Below are 19206 nucleotides of genomic sequence, written 5' to 3'. Positions count from 1 at the left end.
TTTAAAAATCAGTTACTCTTAACTTAAAAATTAAGTTAATATTGACTTTGACAATATTTAATGATGATGCTTAATACTTGCTATTTTATCATAAGAAAGGAATTAACAGATATAGAGGGAAGCACCAAGATGGCAACATAGGAGGCTCCTGAACTTCCATCCTCCCATGGATCCACTGAACAAACAGCTACACGTGGAGCAATTCCCTCTGAGAGAAATCCCCAAACTAGCTGAATGATTCCTTTACAACAGATGAATGAGAAAATACCTACATCAAAATGGGTGGGAAAGGCTGAGAAACTCTTGCCATAAATCCCACTCCTGGCACATCACCATACAATTGGGAAGAAACCCCCAACTCCCAGATCCTCCCTGAGGAGCAGAGAGTTTGGACCACACATCTAGTGCCCCAATTTTTAAGGCTCCTGCCTGAGGGATGGGCTCTCAGAACACCCAGTTCTAGAAGCCAGAAGGGCTCGCATTTACAAGCAAAGAAAATAAGCATCTTTTAAATGGGCACATGAACATCCCACTACCCCCACAGGTATACATCCAGGCTCAGTGCAGAGGGGGCAGGCAAAAATGCCTATCTTCAGTTTCTCCCTGAAAGGAATTTTATTGCATACTTTCTCAGCTGCTGCCTGAAGTTCTGGCTTCTAATCAACCTGCATCTAGGTGCTGACTGACTGCAATCCTCCCCTTTGGGACACTGATGGATCTTGGCACACCCTTAACTTCTGTGAGCCACTAAGAACAAAGGCAGAGGCTTGGATAATCACAAAGGTTTGACAGGTAACTAGGAGCCCAGGCCAGGTTGACTGACAAGGTTCATCTCTTATACCAGACCAATCTCTCAAGACTGGGGAGGTACCTGTTTTGTTTAACGTTCAGAGACCAAGACAGAAAGTCAAGAAAAATGAAGAAACAGGGGAATATGTTTAAAAAATAAATAAATAAATAAATCTCCAGAAACTGAACTTAATGAAACAGAGACAAGTGATTTACCTGATAGTTCAAAATAACACATAAAGATGCCCATCAAGGTCAGGAAAGCAATGCATGAGCAAAATGAGAATTCCAACAAAGTCATATAAAATATTAAAAAGTACCAAACAGAAATCATAGAGCTAATGAACAGAATAACTGAACTGAAAATTTCAATAGAAGGTTTCAAAAGAAGACAGATCAACTGAAAGAAAGGATCAGTGAACTTGAAGACAGGGCAGTGGAATTAATGCAATCACGGGAGCAAAACAAAACAAAAAAGAGTGAGAAAGAGTGAAAGCAGCTTAAGGAACTTATGGGACACCATCAAGTGGACCAATATACACATTATAAGGGTTCCAGAAGAAAAAGAGATAAAGGGGAAGAAAGCTTATTTAAAGAAATAATGGCTGAAAACTATCCTAGCCTGGGGAAAGAAACAGACATCCAGATCCCAAAATCCCAGAAATTACTAAAGAAGGTGAATCTCAAGAGACCCACACTGAAACTCACAGTAATTAAATTGCCAGAAGTTAAAGACAAAGAGAGAACCTTAAAAGCAGCAAGAGAAAAGCAACTTGCTACATACAAAGGAATTCCCATAAGATTGAGTGAATATTTCAGCAAAAACCTTGTAGACCAGATTGTGGAATGATATATTCTGGGTGCTGAAAGAAAAAACTGCCAACCAAGAATATTTTACCTGGCAAAGCTGTCCTTCAGAATTGAAGGAAAAATAAAGAGTTTTCAGACAAACAAAAACTGAAGGTGTTCATCACTAGACCAGCTTTACAAGAAATGCTAAAGGAAGTTCTTTCAAGCTGAAATGAAAGGATGCTAATTAGTAACAGGAAAACATATAAAAGTACAAAACTCATTGATAAAGGTTGATACATAGTTGCATTCAGAATACTCTAATATTGTAATGGTGGTAATCACTTATAACTGTAGTATAAATGTTAAAAGACAAAAGTACTGTATCTATAATAATTTATTAATGGAGACACAATATTAAAAGATACAAATTGTGACATTAAAAACATAAAATGTGAGGGCTTCCCTGGTGGCGCAGTGGTTGAGAGTCCACCTGCGGATGCAGGGGACATGGGTTCGTGCCCCGGTCTGGGAAGATCCCACATGCCGCGCGGAGTGGCTGGGCCCGTGAGCCATGGCCGCTGGGCCTGCGTGTCCGGAGCCTGTGCCCCGCAACGGGAGAGGCCGCAGCAGTGAGAGGCCCGTGTACCGCAAAAACAAACCCATAAAATGTGAGAAAGTGAATGTAAAATTGTAGAGCTTTTGTACGCATTCAAAGTTAGGTTTATCAGCTCAAAAGAGACTTAAAACTGTAAGATTTTTTTATGCGAGTCTCAAGGTAACTACAAAGCAAAACTCTACAGTTGATGCACAAAGATAAATAGAAAAGAGTAAGAACATACCACTACAGAAAATCATCAAATCACAAAGGAAAAGAGCAAAAGGAGAAGAAAGGAGCAACAGAACTACAAAACATCAGAAAACAATAAAATAACAATAAGTCCAACCTATCAATAAATACTTTAAATGTAAATGGACTAAATTTTCTAATCAAAAGTCATAAAGTGGCTGAATGGATTTAAAAAAACAGGACTAAATTATTTGCTGCCTATAAGAGACTCATTTCAGCTTTAAAGACCCACAAAGAAAGTAAAGGGATGGAAAAAGATATTCTATACAAGTGGAAATCAGCAGAAAGTAGAGGTAGCTCTACTTACATCAGACAAAATACACTTGAAGCCAAAAACTGTAATAAGAGACAAAGAGGTCATTATAATTATATAATCCTCCATTGGGAGGATACAGCAACTGTAAATACTTAGGCACCCAACATTGGAACACCTAAATATATAAAACAAATATTAACAGATCTGAACATAGAAATAGACAGCAATACAATAATAGTAGGGGGCTTCAAGACCCCACTTTCAATAATGGATAGATCATCCAGAAAGAAAATCAATAAGGAAACATCAGACTTAAACTATACCTTACACCAGATGGCTCTAACAGATATACGCAGAGCATTCCCTTCAGCAGCAACAGAATACACATTCTTCTTTTTTTTTTAATTTTTAAAAATTTTTTTTTGCTGTACACGGGCCTCTCACTGCTGTGGCCCCTCCCGTTGCGGGGCACATGCTCTGGACGCACAGGCTCAGCGGCCATGGCTCATGGGCCCAGCCACTCCACGGCATGCGGGATCCTCCCGGACCGGGGCACGAACCCACATCCCCTGCATCGGCAGGCGGACTCTCAACCACTGCGCCACCAGGGAAGCCCTACACATTCTTCTTAAGTGCACATGGAACATTCTCCAGGAAATATCGTATGTTAGCGCACAAAACAAGTCTTAAGTTTTAAAAGAAGACTGAAATCATGTCAAGCACCTTTTCCAACCACAATAGCATGAAAATAAAAATCAATTAAAAGAAGAAAACTGGAAAATTCACAAATATATGGAGATTAAACAACATGCTCCTGAACAACTATTAGGGTCAAAGAAGAAATCAAAAGGGAAATCAAAAACATACCTTGAGACAAATGAAAATGGAAACACAACATACCAAAACTTTTGGGATGCAATAAAAAGCTGTTCTAAGACGGAAGTTTATAGTGATAAGTACAAAAATGAAGAAAAACGAAATACCACAAATAAACAACCTAACTTTACACCTCAAGGGACTGGAAAAGGAGGAACAAAATAAGTCCACAGTTAGTAGAAGGAAAAAATAACAAAGACTGGAGCAGAAATAAATAAGAGACCAGAAAAACAACAGAAAAGATCAATGAAACAATGAGCTGGGTCTTTTTGAAAAGATTAACAAAATTGACAAAACTATAGCTAAGATAACTAAGAAAAAAAGTAGAGATGATTCAAATAAATAAAATCAGAAATGAAAGAGGAGAAAACACAACTGATAAGACAGAAATACTAAGGATCATAAGAGACTACTATGAACAATTATATGCCAAAAAGTAGATAATCTAGAAGAAAAGGAAATTCCTAGAAACAAGAACCTATCAAGGCTGAATCATAGAAAATCTGACAGATCAATTACTAGTAAGGAGACTGAATCAGTAATCAAAAATTTCCCAACAAAGTCCAGGACCAGATGGCTTTACTGGTGAATTTACCAAATACTTTAAAAGAATTAATACCAATCCTTCTCAAACTCTTCCAAAAACTATAAGAGAAGGGAATGCTTCTAAACTCATTTTATGAGGCCAGCATTCCACTGATACCAAAGCCAGAAAAGAACACCATAAGAAAAGAAAATTACAGGACAATATCCCTAATAAACATAGATGCAAAAACTTCAACAAAATATTATGAAACTGAATTCAACAGTACATTAAAAGGATCATACCCCATGAGCAAATGGAATTTATTCCTGGGATATAGGATGGTTCAACATCCACAAATCAATCAACGTGATATACTGCTTTAACAAAGCAAAGAATAAATATCATATCATCTCAATGGATGAGGAAAAAGCATATGACAAAATACAGCATCTTTTCATGATAAAAACTCTCAAGAAACTGGGTACAGAAGGAATACACTTCAACATAATAAAGGCTGTATATAACAAGCTCACAGCTAACATTCATACCCAATTATGAAAAACTGAGTTTTTCCTCTGAGGTCAGGAACAAGACAAGGATGTCCATTCTTGCCACTTTTATTTAGCATAGTATTAGATATCCTAGACATGGCAATCAGACAAAAAAAAAAAAAAAAAAAGAAAAGGAATCCAAATTGGAAACAAAGAAGTATAACTGTTTCTATTTCCAGGCGACAAGAAACTATATATAGAAAAACCAAGACCACACACACACAGACCAAAACAAAACAACACAAAACAAATAAACAAATTTTAAAAACTGTTACAACTAATAAACAAATTTAGTTAAATTGCAGAATACAAAATCTATATACAAAAATCAGTTGTATTTCTATACAGTAACAATGAAATATCAGAAAGAAAAATGAAGCAAATAATCTCATTAACAACAGCATCAAAAAGAATAAATACTGAGGAATAAATTTAACCAAGGATGTAAAAGATCTGTAAACTGAAAACTATAAGACATTGATGAAAGAAATTGAAGACACAAATTAATGGAAAGATATTTCATATTCATGGATTCAAAGGATTAATATTGCTGAATGTCCACACTACCCTAAATGATCTACAAATTCAATGCAATCCCTATCCAAACTCCAATTGCATCTTCACAGAAATAGAAAAAAAATCCTAAAAATCATATGAAACCACACACACACACACACAAAAAAAAAACAGCTAAAAACAGCTAAAGCAATACTAAGAAAGAAGAACAAAGCTGGATGTAACACACCTCTTGATTTCAAACTATATTACAAAGCTATGGTAATCAAAGCAGTATGGTACTGACACTAAAAACAGACACATAGATCAACGGAGCAAAATATCCAGCCCAGAAATAAACCCATGCATATATGGTCAATTAATTTTCAACAAAGGAGTCAAGAATTGGGAAAGCATAACCATTTCAATAAATGGTGATGGGAAAACTGTATATCCACATGCAAAAGAATGAAACTGGACCCCCATCTCACACCATACACAAAAATAAACTCAAAATGGATTAAAGACTTAAACATAAGACTTGAAATCATAAAAGTCCTAGAGGAAATGCTTCTTGACACTGGTCTTAGCAATGATGTTTTGGATTTGAAACCAAAAGCGAAGGCAACAAATGCAAAAATAAACAAGTGCGACTACGTCACACTAAAAAGCTTTTGCACTGCAGAAGAAACCATCAACAAAATGAAAAGACAACCTATGGAATGGGAGAAAATATTTGCAAACCAAACATCCAGGGCTTCCCTGCTGCAGTGGTTGAGAGTCTGCCTGCCGATGCAGGGGACATGGGTTCGTACCCCGGTCTGGGAAGATCGCACATGCCGCAGAGCGGCTAGGCCCGTGAGTCATGGCCGCTGAGCCTGCGCATCCGGAGCCTGTGCTCCACAACGGGAGAGGCCACTACAGTGAGAGGCCCGCGTACTGCAAAAAAATAAATAAATAAAAAAATAAAAATAAAAATAGGCAAAGGACCTGAATAGACATTTTCCCAAAGAAGACATACAAATGGCTAACAGCACATGAAAATGTGCTTATCATCAGTAATCATTAAGAAAATGCCAATCAAAACCACAGTGAGTTGGCACCTAACACCTGTTAGAATGGCTATAATCAAAAAGATAAGAGATAAATGCAGGCAAGGATATGGATGAACGGAACCCTTGTACACTACTGGTAAGAATATAAACTGGTGCAGTCCTTATGGAAAACATTATGGAGTGTCCTCAAAAATTTAAAAATAGAAGTACCACATGGTCCAGCAATCCCTGGGTTATATCCAAACGAAACAAAATCAGTATCTCAAAGAAATATCTGTATAGCCACGTTCATTTCAGCATTACTCACAGTAGCCAAAGTATGGAAACAACATAACCATTAAGAAATGAACGGATAAAGAAAATATGTATACAACAGAATATTATTCAGCCTTTAGAAAGAAGGAAATTATGCCTTTTGTGACAACATGGATGAAACTGGAGAGCATTATGCAAAGTGAATTAAGCCAGACAGAGAAAGACAGATCCTTTCTGTGATAGCTGCATGATATCACTTATAAGTGGAAATTAAAAAAAAGAAAAGTCAGACATAAAAATAGTACAATGAATGGTGGTTGCCAGGGGCTGGGGGTATGGGAGAAACAGAGGCTGGTAAAAGAGTACAAACTTTCAGCTACAAGATGAGTAAGATCTGAGGATCTAATGTATAAAATGGTGAGTAGAGTTGAAAATACTGTATTGTATAACTGAAATTTGCTGAGAGAGTTGAACTTAAGTGTTAACTGTTCTCATCCAAAAAAACAAAAAAAAGGTAAATATGTGAGGTGATGGATGTGTTAACTAACTTGATGGTGGGAACATTTTGTAATGTATACATTTATCAAACTATCATATTGAACACTTTAAATGTACTATAATTTTATTTGTCAATTATACCTCAGTAAAGCTGGGGTGGGGGAGGAATTAAAATTATTCCAGTCCCCAGTCACCTTCCATATTCTGAAAAGAACTTGTAAAGTCCTTATGGAGAAACAAGGTTATATAAGGGTTATACTTTGACAATTAGATCTGATAGAAGAGATGCAAAAACATATGTAAAAGTATATCAGAACTAAGAATGTAGTTTATCTTTTCCAGAGTGGTATTTTTTTCTTATTCATCTTGATGAGGTCATTTGATATTTATCTCTTCTTTAAAATTCCAAATTTCATTTTTTAACTGTTGATTATGTTTCATTAGCTGATGTGTGTTGCTGCTGGTCACCTAACCCTGAATTCCTTTGTTTTTGATAATTTCGTTGTGCTAAGTGGTGGATTTAATTGCAATTATCAGCATACTGGCTCAACAAGGACTTAAATCGTCCTTCCTCTAAGAAAGCTCAAAAATATTAATAGACATAAAGAATAATCTGTCCCCTCTCCAAGTTAAGAGTCTATTGCCAGTTTGGGAGATATTTGTACTTGCATGGATTCTTATTAGTCTGAATCACATTTGTCAACTGCCTTTATGAAACACTGTGCAGAATACTAGACTCAGAAAGCTGTAGGAAGTTGTAAATAAAGAAGAAAATGAGCTCCTGCAACTGAGGCTGTTACAATCAATTAGGAGATATAAAACAGATAATATATCTGAGAACACAAATACATAGTTATTTAAGCAATTATATTTTTATGAAGATATTAAAAAACTGATTGATTGTGATAAGTGATCCTGATAAAAGTTAAATCAGAGCATATTACTTCTCTGCTCAAATTCCCCCATTTCTCTCAAAGTATATTGCCACAAGGCCCTACATAATCTTGCCTCCCCACTCCACCTTTGTGTTTCTGACCTCATGTCCTACTACTCTTGCTTCTGACTCATTTCCTCTGGCTTTATTGGACTCTTTTATGTTTTTCAAAAACATCAGCCATGTTTTTGCTGTAAAGCCTTCCCTCTGCCTAGATTGTTCTTCCCTCCATATTTCCTTGGCTCTTTCACTTCCTTCATGTGCTTACATCTCAACTTCTAAAGAAGACATACCCTAATTACTCTATTTAATTCTAATCCTGAGCCCCCATTCCAGAATTCCCAATGTAATCTCCTTTACTCTGCCCCACTTTTGTCTTTTTTCATATTACTCATCACCTTCTAAAATACTATATGACTTATTTATATACTATTACAATTGTTCTGATCTATCCTCTTCTCCACCCCCATCCCAAGAATGTTAACTTCTCAAGGGCAAGAATTCACTGCCGGTTTTACTAACTGACATATCCCAAATGCCTGGCACACATTAAGAACTCAATTAATACAGGCCTGCATTTATTAAATCAAGCAGATAATTTATAAACCTTCATTTTACTTTCAATTGTGCACTGTGTCAGAATACTCATTCCAAAACAAAAATGTAATACTGAGTTTGTCAATCCATCAGTTTTTGAACGAATCTCATTTTTCCTTCAAAATATATCTCTTCCTTTAAAATATTTATTTGTAACAAGCCCACAAGTGGGTCATCATGCTGGTTTTTCTCTCATCAGGTAATTCCACATCCATTTACACTCACAAAAATGAATCTATGATTCAGAGTAGATGTAAAATCAGTTTCTAGCTCATGAGAAAACTTAGCTACTAAGTATAGCATTTATCATCACTATCAACACTTGATATCAAATTTTTCCTTTTTTTTTTTTTTTTTTTTTTGCGGTACGCGGGCCTCTCACTGTTGTGGCCTCTCCCGTTACGGAGCACAGGCTCCGGACGTGCAGGCTCAGCGGCCATGGCTCACGGGCCCAGCCGCTCCGCGGCATATGGGATCTTCCCGGACCGGGGCACGAACCCGTGTCCCCTGCATTGGCAGGCGGACTCTCAACCACTGCGCCACCAGGGAAGCCCCCAATTTTTCCCTTTGTCCGAAGAATTCTCAGCAGTCTCACTGCAATTACATGTTATAACGGGATGCGGGGCGGAAGGAGCAGGATGTCTGCAGAACTGAAAATGACAACAGTACTGTAGCAGGATCAATCTGACCAAACTTCTATTGTCCTGAGTATTCAAATATAGTAAACTATTGTAAAATAATCAGAAAATAAGTCCAAGTAATCCCCAGACTCTCAAATTATCGTAACTAGCATTCAGTCTTCCACTTTAAATATACACTTGGAAACAATAAAGTGCAGCAAGTTCAACAAGTTTGACAGCAAATGAACTTTTTGGACAATAAATCAATGGACACAAGAGTAGGCAGTAGTCTAGCTAACAAAGAGACCTAAACAACAGAAGCACTTCAGCTATGCTAAGATAGCAAGAAAATCTTTATAAAGCTCTTCAAAAATTAGTCACATTATGGCAAGTTCAGGTATTGGATAAGAATTTTCCATCATACAGATAATGAAACTACTTTTAACTGTTTACTGCTAACCCATTTCCTACATTCCCACACTATTTAGATCACCAGAGAGAAGGAAGTGCAACAAGACTGAGACAACATGATGAAGAGGAGCACTAATGGCTGGCCATTTCTGACATTATTATATCATATATAATCCTTTTATTGTCCCCTCCTCCCATTCTAATTCAGTTCAGTTATATGCACTGGAGGCAATTTTTCACAAGTGGTCAACCAAACATTTTCTAACTATACTTCAGAATTCTCAGTCCCCAGAGTACCCAGGATTAGAATCACTTATCCCTAGATTTCTCTAGCTCAACGGCCCCATATCTGGAATTCACTGTTTTGCCAACTAGATCATAACTTTTGTGGATTCTAGAGCCTTCCCCAGCTTTGAGTCACTAATTCTATAATCCTGAAGCATGGCTTAGGTAATGTAACTTGACCTGCTCAAAAATATTGCATGGTTTCTCTTCATGGCTTAGTAAATATATTAAAAATAAAAATAAAAGCTTCTTGGTATTCATGGCATTAAATGATCTAATCCTAAAATACCTATCCATCATTATTTCCTCCTACTCCTTTTTTTAAAAAAAAAATACAATTCCTTTTTACTGCATTTTTAAAAAATTTATTTATTTTTTTGGCTGTGTTGGGTTTTCATTGCTGTGCATGGGCTTTCTCTAGTTGTGGCAAGTGGGGGCTACTCTTCATTGTGGTGTGCAGGTTTCTCATAATGGTGGCTTCTCTTGTTGCAGAGCACAGGCTCTAGGCATGCAGGCTTCAGTAGTTGTGGGGCTCATAACTACTCAGTAGTTGTGGCTTATGGGCCCTAGAGTGCGGGCTCAGCAGTTGTGGCACACGGGCTTAGTCGCTCTGCGGCATGTAGGATCTTCCCAGACCAGGGCTTGAACTCATGTCCCCTGCATTGGCAGGCAGATTCTTAACCACTGCGCCAGCAGGGTAGTCCCCCTACTACTCCTTTAATCATGACTTTTTTCACCCAAACTGGAATACTTGTTCTTTCCAAACATATTCCATACTTTCTTACCCTTGCCCTTGCTCATGGCTACTCTTTTGCCGGAACAACTTCTCCTCTTTATACGGCTTTCAATGAATTTGGAGATAAGAAGATACATAAGGCTTGGTCCTTGCCTTCAAGGAGTTCATAGGTCATAGGGAAATAGTTACAGAAACAGCTGATGAGTTATAATAAAATAGAATAAGTACACTGTTACAGACATATACAAAGTATCAAAGAAGCAAAGAATGTTACCTCCAGAACACACATATATACTCAAAATAATTACGTTGGAAATACCCAGACATGTAAATAGGTATAATCTGCAAATTAGGTTATTTCAAAAATTACTAGATTTGTAAAACTGTCCCCAGTCCATAGAATATCCCATTCTCAGTCATTTCCCCTACCCATGTTTATACCAATACACTGTTCTTACACAAAATATAGGAAATTATCTGTATCAATTTGTAAGTAAATATGCTCACAGTTCATTCAGTAATACAAATCTCATATCTGTACTTGTCACAGACTGGTAACAAACAGTTCACAACTGGTACCAGTCCACAGATCACACTTTCAGTAGCACTATCACACATATTGGGACTCTTACATGACCCAAAAGATTCACTTTTCCCTCTTCTTCTTTGTCAACCAAAACAAACAAACAGAAACACAATGATACAAAATGTTTTAAAATTATGACTTCAAATATAATGCTGCTATAGTAAAATAATTTAAAGGATACGGATTTCTGTGACAGCCTTCAAGGAATTGAAACCATTTTCTGTTACCCCTAAAAAAGAAAATCCTACATACTTATGCATATTTTAACCTTTTCCATAAAAGCTACTGCAATAAAATTTGTATAACTTTTCATTGAGAGCACAGTTAAAACAATATTAGATCACAGTTTAAAAAAACAATGCAATATAGTAAAGAAATTGTACATAGAGACAGCCTACTCAAATTTTTGTATCCTTACCTATGCTAAGAAAAACAGACTAGACTGTACTTTTAGAAAACCAACTGAAAAAGCAAGGAATTACCTTGAACTTCATGAGGCTGGGAGGCAACTGAAAAAGATGGTCCTTTGATTATGCCTTCTCTGATTTCAGAAGCAGAAAAAGTATCACTGGCTCTAAACATATTAATGTCTGAATATTGAGGTTTCTGCTTACTATTGCTATATTTCCATGATTTCCCTTTGCTCATTTCCATTTGGACAGTTTTCACTGAGTCAATATGAGAGTCCAAGTTTACTCTGTCATTGGAATAAGCACTTCCATGTATATTGTCAGATATTTTAAATAATCTGCAAAACAAAACATATTTGCATTTATAATAGTTACTTAGAATGTGAAAAACTAGCACAAAATTGGTCCCTTTAAAAATACCTACAGATTTTGGTTTATTAGAACACAAAAGCTAATCATTCTCCTAAAGTATAATTTGCTGAATTTACCACTGAATTATTTCTTTTCCTAACACTCAGATAAATCCATCTGTGGTAGCCAGCCTCTGAGATAGTTCCAATGATCCTTGTTTCCTGGTGCTCACCTTCTTTATTAGTCACCTTCCTTGAATCAGGACTGGCCTATGAGACTAGCAGAGTACTGTGGAAGGACAAGCGTGCAACATCTAAGGCTAGGTCATAAAAGATTGTCACTTCCACATGGTCTCTTGGATCACTCACTCTATGGGGAGCTAGCCACTATATTATGAGACCACTGAAGCAACCCTATAGAGAGGCCCATGTGGACAGGTACTGAGACTTCTTGTCAATATCCAGCACCAACTTTCCAAACACTGTTCAATGATCATTTTAGTGTACGAAATAGTTCTTTATAAAGTTCTAGAAAACAAAGAAAGGCCATCGTATGATTGTAATTTACTATATTCGACTGATTCAAAGACAATCCATCAAAGTAATTTGTTCACAATAACCCTAAGGGAAGAAGTGACCAATTGGGTTCCTAATATAACACTAGCACCTTATAGAATAAGTAAAAGGGTGATGGCAGGTTATCAGTCTTACAGAATTCTGTAAGGAATGACACCCAAATAAGTACTGTACAAATACAGAATACTTTCTAAATTATTTTGACTATTAATCTTAATGACAGGTTTTTGTATGAGAAAGACCAATCTTTCAAAAAACTAGAGAGAGAAATGTATTTTAGAACAAACTGTAGAGTTGCATCCTCCAAGGCCAGCAGTTCTATTTTTGAAGACAGAAAATTCAAAAGAAGATGGTTAGTCTTAGATAATATAATAGAATCCCATTATGAAATGGTATTGAGGACAAGGAAAACACTTATGCCACAAGATGACTCCTTGCTACATGCTGTGATATCAGTTAAAAGGACAGACTTTGGAATCAGACAAACCTGAATATAAATCCAAAGCTCCTCCACTTTCTAGCTGCATGACTTTAGAGTTTGAAATAGGTTTTTCAAACCATAAAAATATTATCCACATACTAGTTATCTAAATTCTCTGAACCTGAGATTCTTCCTAGGTCCTCTGGAACTCCCACTCCACATTCTCCATATCCTCAGCTTCTTTACTGAATTTTATATTTACTTCCTGGTCTTAACAAAAATATTTATTTTTCCTGGAAAACTCTTGCTCCTTAAAAATCTCTTAAGTGGAAAAAACTGCTAACTCTCCCACATCCAATGTATTGATGGTTGAGAGTCTTCTTCTCCACCCCAAATCTACATCATTACTTTTCCACTCTCTCACAAAAGTATCTGTGCTGTCTAGCTATACCACCTTGTAAAACTCCTCATGGCATGTATCATATATCAACCTCTGGTCACTTTAGAATCTTTTCCTCTCAATCCCAAACTCTGCCATCATCTGGGTTACTTCAACACTCATGTAGACAACCCATTCAAAATCCTACCCTCTCAGTTTCTTAGGCTTTTATCTTCAGTGGCTTTAACCCTCACATGATCTCAGTCACCTACTCTCTCACCTTAGACATTATCATTATCCAGAACTGCTCCTCTTTTCAAATCAACGATTCCAACATATCATTCTCTGAACACAACCTCCTATCCTTTTAGCTTGTTTGCTGAAGGTACCAATGAGGTCAAAGAACAAAATTACTATAATTAATCTCCTTATTTTTTTCCAAACCATCTTCCCCTTCATTTTTCTCACGTACCTTTAATGAATTTAATACCACGACCTATCTTTTCAACCACTCTCTTACCAATATTCTAAACTCCTCTTCCCCTTTAGCCTTTTATCGTACTATCTTGCAAATCTGCAAATCTAGATGAATCTAACTATCTATTGTTTTTTATAATTGCAGCCGGGTGGTGGAACACTACTGGAAAAAGTACAACTGTTAGGTAGATGAGTTATATTAAAATTCAAAGTCATCATTAGCAAGACTGAAGAAACAAAATCAATATACAAAAATCAACTGTATTTCTATACACTTTCAATGGACAATCTGAAATTCCATTTAAAATAACATCAAAAAGAATAAAGCACTTATGAGTAAATTTAACAAAATAAGTATAAGACTTGTCCACAGAAAACCACAAAACATCTTTGAAAGAAATTAAAGAAAACCTAAATAAATGGAAAGATATCCCAGTTCATAGATTGGGAGATTTAATGATATTAAGATAGCAATAGTCATCAGGTTACCTACAGATTCAATACAATCCTTATCAAAATCCCAGCTGGCTTCTCTGCAGAAATTGACCAGCTTATCCTAAAATTCATACGAAAATGCAAATAAATCAGAATAGCAAAAAAATCTTGAAAAAAAGGAACAAAGTTGGAGGACTCACACTTCCTGATGTAAAACTTTACTATCAATACAAAGCTACAGCAATCAAGAAAATGTAGGCTATGCCATTGTGAAAAATATCCTTATGCCAGGCATAAGGACAGACATACAGATCAATAGAATAGAATTGAGAGCATGGAAAAAAACCTTTGTGTGGTATAATAGAAAATATGTTTGGTTTTTGTTTCCAGTTCCTGGCACAGAGCTCCTGAAACCTTTGGAATTCCCTGCTTGACAGAAGTGATAGAAGCATCTTTTGTTATTCATAATAAGCCCCTTTCAATCATACCTGAGTTTATGCTAATGAGGTGACTCTTGTCACCTAGACAGTTTCAGGATGGGGACCAATCACCAGAAAGAACTAAACTTGATTAGAGGGTTGAGATTTTCAGCTCCACTCTCAACATCCAAGGAGGGGAGAAAGGCTGGAGACTGAGTTCAATCACCAATAGCCAATGATTTAATCAATCACGCTTATGTAATGAAACCTCCATGAATAAAAAATTCCTAAATGACAGGGGGTTCGGAGAGCTTCTAGATTGGTAACACATCAAGGTGCTGAGAGAGTGACACACTCAGAGAGGGTATGGAAGCTCTGCACACTCTTCCTCTCCATACCTTGCCTTATGCATCTCCTCCATTTGGCTGTTCCTAAGTTGTATCCTTTATAATGAACTGGTAAACATAAGTAAAGCATTTTTCTAATTCTGTGAGTAATTCTAGCAAATTATTACACCCAATGTGGGGTAGTGGGAACTCCCAAATTTGTAGTCTGCAAGGCAGAAATGTCAGTAGCCTGGCACCCTATTTGTGGCTGGCATTTCAAGTAGGGCAAAGGACTGAACCCTTAACCCATGTGGTCTGATGCTAACTCCAGGAGTTAGTATGAAAACTGAATTGAACTGTTGGACACCCATTGGTGTTGATGAATCAGATAATTGGATGGTGTAAGAAAACCCCCAGACCTTCCATTTATGGTTGATTGATTGTCAGTGAGGGTGCCATGACATTCCATGGGGAAAGAATAGTTTTTGTTTTTGTTTTTTAACAACTGGATATATATGTGCAAAAGAATGAAGTTGGACTCCTACCTTGCACCATATTGAAAAGTTAACTCACAATGGATAATAGATCTAAATTTAAGAGCTAAATTTATTAAACTCTTAGACGAAAATGTGGGAGTAAGTCTTTGCAAACTTGGATTAGGCAATGGTTTCTTAGATAGGACACCAAAAGTCCAATCAACATAGGACACCAAAAGTCCAGTCAAAAATTAGAAAAATTGGACTTAACTTCATTAAAATTAAAAACTTTTGGGCTGCTAAGGATACGAACAAAAAAGTGAAAAACAACACACAGAATGTGAGAAATTATTTGTAAATCATATAACTGATGAGGGATTTTTATCCAGAATAAAGAACACTTACAACTCAACAATAAAAAGACAACACAATTAAAAATACAGGCAAAGGATCTGAATAGACATTACTCCAAAGAAGATACAAAAATAAACAATAATCACATGAAAAGTTTCCCAACATCTTTAGTCAGCAGGAATATGCAAATCAAAACCACAATGGTACACGTCACACCCACTAGTATGGCTATAATAAAAAAGACAGACAACAAGTGCTGGCAAGGACCTGGAGAAATCGGATTCCTCATATACTGCTAGTGGGACTGTTCAGTGGTATAGTTACTTTGTAAAACAATTTGGCAGATAAATATCTGTTACCTGATATCTGGCAGATAAATATCAAGTTACCATATGACCCAGCAATTCCACTTCTAAGTATAAATCTAAAAGAATTAAAATACATTTGACCCTTGAACAACATAGGTTTAAACTGCACCAGATCACTTATACTCGGATTTTGTTTCTTCAGTAAATACTACTATGGTACTACATGATCTGAGGTTGGCTGAATCCACTGATGCAGAACTGTGGATAGAGAGGGCCAACTATAAAGTTATACTTCATTTTTTGACTTCCCAGAAGGTCAACACACCCCTAACCTCTGTGTTGTTCAAGGGTCAAATGCATATATTCACACAAAAATGTATACATGAGTGTTCATAGCAACATTATTCATAATAGCCAAAAAGTGGAAACAACTCAAATGTCCATCAATTGACAGATCATTAAACAAAATGTGGTATACCCATTCAATGAAATATTATTTGGCCATAAAAAAAGAATAAATACTGATACATGACATAACACGGATGAACCTTGAAAATGTTATGCTAAGTGAAAGAAGCCAGACACAAAAGGTCAGATATTGTATGACTCCACTTATATGAAATGTCTAGAATAGGTAAACCCACAGAAACAGAAAACGATTAGTGGTTGTCAGGGGCTAGATGAGGGAAGGAGGAATGGGGAAGGACTGTTAATGAGTATAGAGTTTCTTTTGGGGCAGCAAAAACATTTTAAAATTGAAGAGTAGTGACAGTTGCACAACTCCGTGACTACACTAAAAACCATGAACTGTACACTTCAAAATAATGAATTTTATGATATGTGAATTAGATGTTAACAAAATTTATTTTAAAATTCATAGACATCAACCTCAACTGGGCCCTTTACAGTGTCCAAAAATCCTACCATTATTCTAATTAGTTGCTTTCCCATTCTCCACAATTTCTTCCACTCTTCTCATACTTGCTCAATACCCCCACTTTTCCCCTCAAACTCCACAGATGACTTTGCCTCTTATGTCACAGAGAAAACAAAAACTGTCAACTAGATCTCTTCAGAATCCTTAACCCATACATCCAATTGTCTTTTGGACAATTTGTAAGTACCCAAAATCAACATGTCCAAATCTGTACTCACCACCTTCCCCTATTCTTCCTTTACAGTTTTCTGTATCATGAAAGAACACTATCATCCTTCATCATTCTGGCTCAAGCCAGAAACCTAGGAGTCAGGTCTCGTATCCAAACGTCATTTAAGTCCTGTGGGAATTCTATATCCTAAAAAACTTTGAACTTTCCCATTCCTGTTATCTCAGTCCTAGGTCAGGCTACCATCTTCTCTCACCTACACTAATAAAATAGCCTAAGTGACCCTTCACAATGTATTCTAGCTCTCTTCTAATTTATCATACTGTGGCCAAAATGGACACTAAATAAAAAAGAAAATCTAATTTTACTCCTCTGCTTAAAACCCAGGACCTTAGAACAATAGTTCTCAAACTTTAGTGTACATAACAATCATCTAGAAAATTTGTTAAAAATTTGGATTCCTGGGTCCCATCCCCACCTTTATCCAGATTGTGATTCAATATGTCTAAGGTAGAAAGCAGGAATCCAAATTTTTAACAAGCACTCCAGGTAATTCTGATGCAGAGAGTTCATGGGCCACAGTTTAATAAGTACTGCCTAAATGTACAAAGTGTTTCATGGCCTACAAGACTCTGAATGACTTAGCCCCTCCATACCTTATCTCTTAGCATTCTTTCTTACTTAAACTAAAGAAAAATTTCTAAGAATGAGCCAAGCTCTGCGTTACCTTAGTACTTTTGCACATACTATTCCTTCTGCCTGGCACACTCTCCTTCTTTATTTGCATTCAGCTTGATTCTATTCCTCCTTAATGTTAAGCTTAAATACCATTTCCTCAGGAAAGTCTTCCCTGATTGTGCAGAGCAGATTAGGACCTCATATTAACAACAGTTCTCAAATGGTGGTCAAGATTCAGAGAGTTCATATGATCAAAACAATTTCCATAACACTTTTTCCCATAATTTTAATTTATAATATGGTTAAATATCAATAGATATAACCCAAATAAGCAAAAGCTCTATGGGAATCCTCAGTAATTTTTAAGGGTACAAGGGTCCTGAAAACAAAGTTTGAGAACCTCTGATCTAACCATATATCTCATCAAAATAATGTGGTGCAAAAAGTATTCAATCAGTTATTTTTATTTACTATCTGCCTTTCCCTCAATAAACTGTAAGTTCTCTGAAGGCAAGAACCTATGGCTAGAATCCCACAGTTAACAGTGTCTAGTACATAGTAGACTCTGGTTTTTTCTTTGTTTGCGTTTTAATATTTATTTATTTATTTTGGTTGCACCAGCTCTCAGTTGGGGCATGCAGGATCTTTAGTTACAGTTTGAGGGATCTTTCAGTTGTGGCGTGCGGACTTCTTAGTTGCAGCATGTGAACTCTTAGTTGCAGCATGTGTGCGGGATCTAGTTCCCCAACCAGGAATCGAACTCCAGCCCCCTGCATTGGGAGCATGGAGTCTTACCCACTGGACTACCAGGGAAGTCCCTGGTAGACTCGATTTGTTGTTGATATTTTTATCATTCAGATTCTACCATACTTCATACGTCTGGACATACACATAAATATTCAACTTTATCATTGAATATTATTTATTTCATTTAATTAATTACCTCTTGCAGAAGGCTGACGTGCTCTCTCCTTTATCTTGTGCAAAATTAATTAACTTCGTATCATCTGGAACATTTTTCTCAAGTGCTATCTCAGTGCCAGTGTGATTTTTCCATTTCTGAGAAGAACCATATGTCAGCTTGCCAGCAACATGTAAGTCATTGTTACCTGCCCCTCCAAAATTTAGATCATCTTCTTCATATTCATTATAAGGGAAGGCAAATTGGAATTTTTGTGTTTGTGAAATATAATTTGTGTCTTCATTAGTGATCTTCAAATTTGATGGTAACATTTTTGACCTCTTTCTCTGACCTACAAAAATGGAATATTTTAATTACTACATGTTCTCCTGGAAAACAAATTTTCAAAATAATGATAGAAAAATTTAATAAAATTTTTCAAAACAGCTTACTAGGTAAATATGAATATAACAAGATAATC

General features: G+C 36.4%; 1 protein-coding gene across 2 annotated transcripts in view; it reads right to left on the bottom strand.

Moving 5' to 3' along the window:
- Positions 1-19206, bottom strand: part of HFM1 (helicase for meiosis 1) — a 126860-nt gene that overhangs the window by 97970 nt on the left and 9684 nt on the right. Inside the window, exons 3-5 of one of the 2 annotated variants that reach the window (XM_089919815.1) lie at positions 18768-19077; positions 11592-11857; positions 11291-11338 (exon numbers count right to left, since the gene is read on the bottom strand). In XM_089919815.1, coding sequence (XP_089775941.1) covers positions 11291-11338; positions 11592-11857; positions 18768-19077 — 624 coding nt within the window. The remainder of the gene's footprint in view (positions 1-11290; positions 11339-11591; positions 11858-18767; positions 19078-19206) is intronic. The other variant, XM_089919822.1, reaches the window with a different exon arrangement.

The sequence above is a fragment of the Delphinapterus leucas genome, chromosome 1 (assembly GCF_059928025.1).
Source record: "Delphinapterus leucas isolate spDelLeu-1000000601 "Yukka" chromosome 1, BTC_Dleu_Yukka2, whole genome shotgun sequence".
NCBI lineage: Eukaryota > Metazoa > Chordata > Mammalia > Artiodactyla > Monodontidae > Delphinapterus > Delphinapterus leucas.
This window is presented reverse-complemented; position numbering and strand designations above follow the sequence as displayed.